This window comes from Malus domestica, chromosome 04 (genome assembly GCF_042453785.1).
Source record: "Malus domestica chromosome 04, GDT2T_hap1".
Lineage (NCBI taxonomy): Eukaryota > Viridiplantae > Streptophyta > Magnoliopsida > Rosales > Rosaceae > Malus > Malus domestica.
In genome coordinates, this window is record NC_091664.1 from 20830188 (window position 1) to 20838178 (window position 7991).

Consider the following 7991-nt stretch of genomic DNA (forward strand, 5'->3'; position numbering starts at 1 on the left):
CATTTTTAATTCGTCGATCGGCCACTCAAAATCCCTGACCTCCTTCTTATGCGACATTGGCACCACCTCCGGAACCTTCTTCGTGAAGCTGAGTTGGTAGGAAACCTGAGAGAGCTGAGCTGAATCCAAGAAATCTTCGAGCTTCGCCACTTTTCTCAACTTGAACTACATAGAATTGCGAACTCTGCTGCAGCTCTGATTCTGAACGTCTTCCCTACAAACAAATCTAAAGTTAGAGATTGAAATTGGTGAAATTGGGGAAAATTTTCAAAATTGTATATGTGAGAGATATGTATAAGGAGTACGGGGATGAGATGGAGGAGATTGGCAGCGGAGAGATGGAAGAGGAGGGCTGTCGAACAAGGTGTTCCTAAATGTCTTAGGAAAGTGGCGAGAGGGCTCGGGGATGAAGTTTTGCCTCTCTTGCTTTCTGCCATATTTTAGCGCACAATGTTTGAGTTCAAAGCAAGTCCAAGCACATGAATTTTTGGCCCCTTTTTCAGTTTAATATAACGTGCTTAGGGTTCACAAATCAAGCTTGTTTAACTAGAATTTGAAATCATTGTAATAGTTGCCCTAATCCTCACTTCTTTGTAAAGAGGAATCCACATTCCTTGTGCAAACGTCATAATCAAAATCGTTAAGTTGCACTTTTTTCGCGTTGTGGTATGGTGGAATCCACATTTCTTGTACAAATTTTATAAACAAAATTATTCATTTCACTCATTTGTAAGGAGGAAAATCAACGTTCCTCATTTAAACATCATAATCAAAATCAATCATTCGCTTTATAATCATCTATAGTCACCAAACATGTAGAAAAAGAAAAATAATAGACTTACAAATTACAAAGCACCCATTATGTATAAAGGGATGATGGGCTCTCTTACAAAAAAATTATGACGAAGAGCAACAAGATTTGACATTTACAACAAAAATACCAATGTTCAGTTTGGTCACCATGGCTCTTCTGACTCTTTGTACTTGTAGTGTACAATGTATGTATGTATGTATATATCCATGACAAGTGAGAAGTTTGTTCATAAACAAAATTTGATATGAGCGTTTCTTGGGAATGGGGAATCGAACTCGAGACCTTGTGGACCAAATTTGTTTCCATTTAAAGGAAAGAAATTATGATCCTATATCTTCACCAGCACATAACCAATTAATTAGGGCCTCCGAAAATATTATTCTGTACTTTTCGCGGCAGCCCAAAATTTTGGTATGCTCTGATTTCTCCGTCTAAAGTGGTTGTCACAATTACCAAACCCCAAGCTGTTGCTTGCATTGTTTGGCTAGCATTGTTGTTGCCTATATTGTCAAGCCATGACCAAGAGGAAGACCAAGATGATGTGGAGGCACTACCGGCGGACATAGAACTTGAATCACCATACCTAATAGAGGAAGGGTCCGAATTGAACGACTCTCCAATCCCAGATTCTGTTCGGCATATTTGAGCTGGATCTTGATCTTCCTGCGGCGGAGTTAAAGGTATTTGATCCGATGCATTTCCCTTGTTGTTGTTGTCTTTGTTGTTTTTCTTCGGAATAGGTGGTAGCACTCTCTTGCTTACACCTGCATCTTCTTGAGTAAGGGATGAATTGCCAGATTGTGGTTGTTGCGTTGAGCATTTTGATTGTCTCTTGGAATGTTGCACAATGACAGATGGAGGGTCACCCTTTATGGTGCCTGGCCATGGGATTGCTACTGAAACATCTTTACACTGAAAATGTTCGTGGGAATTGGTGCTAGTGATGCTTTTTTTCCCTGTGGCTGAAATTCGGGGCTCATCCCGCCTCCAAATGTATACATGAGAGTCTTCACTAGCACATATGACGTACTTCCCGTTTGGAGTGAATGAAGCTCCAATTTGGCTACTCATATTTCGAAAACCTGTTCGTTATCAAATTTATATTTCCAATGTTATTTACTGAGCATAAATTTTATAGAGAATTAATTAAGGAAGTGAAAAGGTTCTGAGGATTTGAGGAGATGCATACCTCTAAACTTGTGAGTCACGTTTGTGCCATCCAAAATCCGAATCTGAGAATCAGCAGACGTGACAAGCATTTCAGTTGGGTTTATCGGTGAAAACTGTTTACATTGAAAATAAGAGAGGACGTAAGAAGCACTTCAGATGGATTTTATGTACGCAAGCAAACTGTACAACTAGAAAGTAGAGAAATTTCTACATTACCTGGAAACCTGTAATCTTTTTGGCTTGATTCTTCTTCTTGTTTTGAATATCAATCTGACTATGCTGACTTAATTTACAATCTAGATTTCAAAACAAGATGAGCTTTATCAATTATCATAGACTGTCTAAATTCGCATTGCCTACGAAAAAGAAACTAGAAGAGCAACTCACACCTTCTGCATTGTACATACGACATTTTCCTTTGTGTGAACCAATGATGCAAGCCTAGAGTTTTGAAACAGATTTGAAGCAAGATTAATCCAAATAGTGATGAAATTTTCTAAGCTGAATCAATTCAACTACTCAACTACTTAATTTACATGAAACATGCAAAAAGAAGAACATCTAAAAAGAATAGAAATAGTACATAATGGAGTTGTACCTGGCCATCTGGAGTATAGGAAGCAGCAGTGACCATTTCATAAAGATCAATCCAATCCACGACTTGCCTAACAGCTACGTTCCACAATCGAATCTTTGCATCGAGTGAGCCACTAATAAAGTAATTGTGATCCAAAGGATTGAATTGTATGCAAGTCACTGCAAGACCAATAACCCGAGTCAAAACTCAAGAAACTATACAAGGAACAACATGATACAATGCTTCTATGTGTGTGTATTGGTAGTGATTTTCATACTCCAATTTTTCTCCATCTTCATTCCCCTTTCTTTGACATCCCTTTATCCTCCTTTAACTTTATTCAACAAAGGCTATAAAAAAATGGAGAAGAACGAGGAACATAATGGGAGAGCGAAAATCACTACTTGTGTGTATTTTGTATGCTACATCATCGTTTTAGACAACAAATACACACAAGAGGTAGGCATTGTTTTATATAATATATGAATATCTTACCATAATCATTGTGGGCAAACAACTTTAAACAAGTCTTGGTCTCCAAATCCCATAACCTAACAGTTTTGTCCATTGAAGATGAAAGCAATAGCTGCAAATTGATTAAATTATATCAGCCTAAATTAGCCTAACCTCAAATTAATCAATTGAAGAAAAGAACAATTAGAAAAGAGCGAACCTGATCTCTGGACCATGACAGGTCCAGAACAGCATCCAAATGACCTTCAAAAGAGCAAAATGGTTTCTCCGAAAATGAAAACACTGTTTCGGGCACATGCACATATTCTGGGATTGGATTGCTTTTTCTAGCAGACCCACTTTTTTCCTTATTCTTATTCTCCTTCTCATATGGCACAACCACAGCTTGATCAGACATTGATGGAGAACGATCAGGGGTGAAGGAACGATCAGGGGTGGAAGACCTGAAAGAGTGATGAAGCGGGGTCGAATTCCCATCCAATGACATAATCTCACACTCTTGCACTTCCCACACTTGAATAATTCGATCCTCTCCCGCACTCGCAAGAAACCTTGCATCCAAGCTAAACTTAATAGCCCAAATTGACCCCTCGTGAGCTTGAATCTCTTGACACAAATGCAATGCCGATAACTCCTTGTAATGCTTCCCTGTCTGCCTAACTTTGACCCATTCCGATGAAGCTGACGAAGAAGAACTCGAGTTCTTGACGGGTTTCTGCTCCGGCGGCAATGTTAGCGATGGCGTCGTGTTTTCCCTCTCTTTCTCACCAATCAACACACTCACAGCGGTCCCCACGCCTCGTATACTGTTCTTCAACAGAGCAACCCCTCTTCTCTTGCTCATCCTCAGGCTCTTCGAAACAAATGAATTTGCCCCTGCACCGACCTTCCTGTTATCGCCGCTGCCTTCGCTGGAAACGCTCTGTCTTCGCATAACCTCTTTCACCACTGGCGAGTACCCGACACATTTCTCGAACTCGTCCATCGTCAATTGCTTCCCTGTTTGGAGATCGCTGAGTCGATTCCAGCACCCATCCTGATCATACTCGTTCACGATGAACTTAGTCCCTGTGTCCAGATTCTTAATCAAGAAGAAGGCTCCTAACTGGTTATTCAAGAAAACCGACGACAATCCACCGCTAGTCCGAACCAATCGACTATTGGGGGTAGAGTCGCTGACTTCGTTAGTTGACACTTTAATCGATTCGGTGTACGGACATATTCTCGAGCGAGTTACGGCTATGGCGGAGCAAGTCCTCGTAAGTCGTTGCTTCGAGATTGTTTCGATTATCTCTTCCTTCCTTTGTTTATTTATCGAGAAAGCTTCAATGTCACCCTCCGACCTCGAACGGACGAGCATCACCGACAATGGTTCATGATCAGGCTCAGGCTCCGACTCTGGCTCTATCTCCGATACCGGCTGATTCGACGATACTTGTACTTTTTCTTTAGCCCGAGTGATTGACCGAGGGATTGGAACAATGCCGTTTGTGATTTTGTTCGAAACGAGACGTTTAATGTTGGTTAGTTGTTTAAAGCTAACGAGGTCTTTTCCAGGTCCTTGGGCTAACCCCATGCCCTGCAATAATCGTTTTCGCCGTTCAGTGATAGACCTCGGTGCCTCCATCCAAATGTTGTAATTCGGCGTCATTGGAGCCGAAGAAGTAGACGGTGGGTCCATCGGAGCGGCTGCGGTGGAGGCACGAAAATCAACATCGTTTCGAACATATGAGACACATGAGGCAAATGAATTGCGACTGTCGTCGAAATCCTCATCTTCGGATGAGGATTCCTCGAGGTCGAGAGGAACGACGGAAGAGGCGCGTTCCTTTGACTCGAAAAAGCGATCATCGTCATCGTCGTCCCGGAGGCTGTCCCAGTTCATCGTCAACGTCTTTTTCCGCTCCATCTTCATGGTGCATTAGGCAAATATTGCGCAATTGAATAGGAAAAAAAAAGTAATTTTGTTGCGATTGATGATGAAATTACAAAGAGAAATTGAGTATTTTTTTGGAGTGTTTAGAAACTGTTTGTGTTTCTGCGCGAGAAAGATTGAGAAAGTGGAAGAGAGGAAAAAAAGGGAGTTTGGTGGTTAATTACCGTTATTGAGGAAAATAGAAACAGTCAAGGGAGGGAAGAAAGAAGACGCTATAATTAATTAATTGAATAATTAAATTAATTAGTGGATTCCTTATTACTTTTTATGATAATTAGGATTTATCATAACGATTTTTCCATTTATGTCGTGCGGCCTCTACGGCCTCGGGCCTGCCACTCACTTCGTTGGTGGACTGGACTGCTGTTTAAAGAAGTTTGGAACTATGAGATGTAAAGCCCAATGTCTCCCATGTTTGATGTGATCCATTATTAGGACTAACAATAGAAGTTGTATCCATCAAACGGAAAGGTGAAAGCAGGATTGTGAAAATTAATATCCAAAATCAAGAATATTGGTGCACTCAACTTTTTTTAGAGTGTTACCACTTAGTACATTGTTTAGTGGTATTCATCTTTACTTGTAAGTGAAAGTTCGTAGGTTTGATTCTCGTCCAAGACAAATTTGAACCACATTATTGCTAGCCTATTGAAAACAACAAAAATCTCGTGGATCAAATAAGAATGTTCTTACTCTTTTTTTTTTTTTTGAGTGAAACGATAGCGTTAGTAAGTTAAATGTTAGATTAGCCATTAACGAGGTTTGAACTCACGCCATCATGTAAGGGCGCAACACATTTTCTATCATTATAGTAAATGGTCACTTTCAAAATATCCTTATTTTGATATTAGGGTAAATCGCTAAAATGGTCCCTGAGATTTGCATAACTCATCACTTTGGTCCCTAAGATTCCAAAACGATAAAAGTGGTCCCTGAGATTTACCACCATCCATCATTTTGGTCATTCCGTTAAAAAATCTGTTAAGTGTCCCGGAGGAAGTTTGGGCATTTTTCAAAGCTTCGTAACTCAATCGTTTCTAAACCAAATTAGACCCATAATATATCAAAATGAAGATAGGAAAGTGTAGAATAAGATTATACCTATTTCAAAGCCCAATGATTGCCGAAGACGGCCGGAAAATAGTCTCAAAGTTGACTGGTCCGAGTGAAAGAAAACTCGTCGGAAATTGGGTAAACTCTAAACGTTCATAACTTCTTCAATACTCAACGAATTCAAGTGATTCAAAAACGAAAATCATACTTCTCAACAAGACAAAGAGAATGGTAACTTTTTGAAGACTAAATCGCCGTGGTTTGTCCGGAAAATGGCTCGAAAGTAACTGCCTTAGTCTACTTTCGAGCCATTTTCCGGCCAAACCACAGTGCTTTAGCTGTCAAAAAATGTACCATTCTCTTCGTCTCGTTGAGAAGTATGATTTTAGTTTTTGAATCACTTGATTTCGTTGAGTTATGAAGAAGTTATGAATGTTTAAAGTTTACCCAGTTTCCGGCGAGTTTTCAACTTTTCACTCTGACCAGTCAACTTTGAGTCTATTTTCCGACCATCTTCGGCAATCATTGGGCTTTGAAATAGGTATAATCTTATTCTACACTTTTCTATCTTCATTTTTATATGTTATGGATCTAATTTGGTTAAGAAACGATTGAGTTACGAAATTTTGAAAATTGCCCAAACTCACTATGGGACACTTAACTGAGTTTTTAACGGAATGACCAAAATCATGGATGATGGAAAATCTCATGGACCACTTTTATTATTTTGGAATCTCAGGGACCAAAGTGATGAGTTATACAAATCTCAATGACCATTTTGACGATTTACCCTGATCTTATAATATAAAACCCTTTGTGTGCTTGGATTAATTCATCTGTAAAACAAGCAAACAGATGGCCTTTCATGAAGAAACAATAGTACTGGATCCCACGTCTAAATATTCATATTTTATTCATTAAATATTAATCTCGTACTTCGAAGGTTATAAAACTAATCTATCATGGGACATGGGACTTGGAGCATGTTTGCCTTTCTTGGAAACCTAATTCAGATTTTCTTTTATAACATATTGTATACATACATACATATATACAGGCCCTTTATGCAAAGGGATCCCCATTTTTTTCAAAAAATGGGGATTAGGTGTGGAGCTCATTTCACATTGAACTTCAATGATCCGAACCGTCTATTTTGTAAGTCTCGATTTATAGATCATTCTTGCAAAAATTCAATTTAATCCGAAACCATTTGCCTATTTAATTATCAAGATAAAATTTCATTGTTTCTTATATAACAAAGTATTCGTTCATTTCTTTGAACCCAATTAGATGTCTTAAACATTTCCGATTTGGTTAATATTTTGTAAGGATGATCTATGAGATGCAACTTGAAAAATAGACGGTTCGGATCGTTAAAATTCGATATAATGTGGACCCCACAATTAATCCCTATTTTTATAAAAAAATGGGGATCCCTTTCCTTAAAGATTTCCTACATATATATATATATATATATATATATATGAAATCTTTAGGAGAAAGGATCTTCATTTTTTTTAGGAAATTTTAACGAAAAACTCCTAGTACTGTTTATTTTAATGAAAAACTACATTTTTATACTAAAATGATACTATTCACTTTACCCTTTATTTTGTCCTTATCGTTAAAACTCAAAGTTTTCAAACCCTTTTCATTATTATTATTTTTTATAAAAATGGGGATTAGTTGTAGGGTCCACACTACATTGAACTTTAACAATCTAAACTGTCTATTTTTCAAGTTGTACCTCATAAATCTGCCTTGTAAAATATTAGCCAAATCGGAAATGTTTAAGACATCTAATTGGGTTCAAAGAAATTAACGAATACTTTGTCATATAAGAAATAATGAAATTTTGTCTTAATAATTAAATAGGCAAATGATTTCGGATTGAATTGAATTTTTGCGAGGATGGTCTATGAATCGAGACTTACAAAATAGACGGTTCAAATCGTTGAAGTTCGATG

General features: G+C 38.2%; 1 protein-coding gene across 2 annotated transcripts; it reads right to left on the reverse strand.

Moving 5' to 3' along the window:
• Positions 1-771: 771 nt before the first annotated feature.
• LOC103433406 (uncharacterized) lies at positions 772-5134 on the reverse strand. Of its 2 annotated transcripts, none has more exons than XM_029101171.2 (7): positions 3235-5134; positions 3057-3147; positions 2583-2740; positions 2374-2425; positions 2201-2280; positions 2004-2046; positions 772-1896 (listed from the first exon to the last, which is right to left on the reverse strand). In XM_029101171.2, exons 1-7 carry the CDS (start codon positions 4948-4950, stop codon positions 1169-1171), a joined length of 2868 nt encoding a protein of 955 aa, XP_028957004.1. In that variant the 5' UTR covers positions 4951-5134; the 3' UTR covers positions 772-1168. The 2 variants fall into 2 exon arrangements, with proteins under 2 accessions (XP_028957004.1, XP_008369885.2); XM_008371663.3 differs by having other exon boundaries at positions 2004-2097; positions 3235-5132.
• Between the last annotated feature and the right edge of the window lie 2857 nt (positions 5135-7991).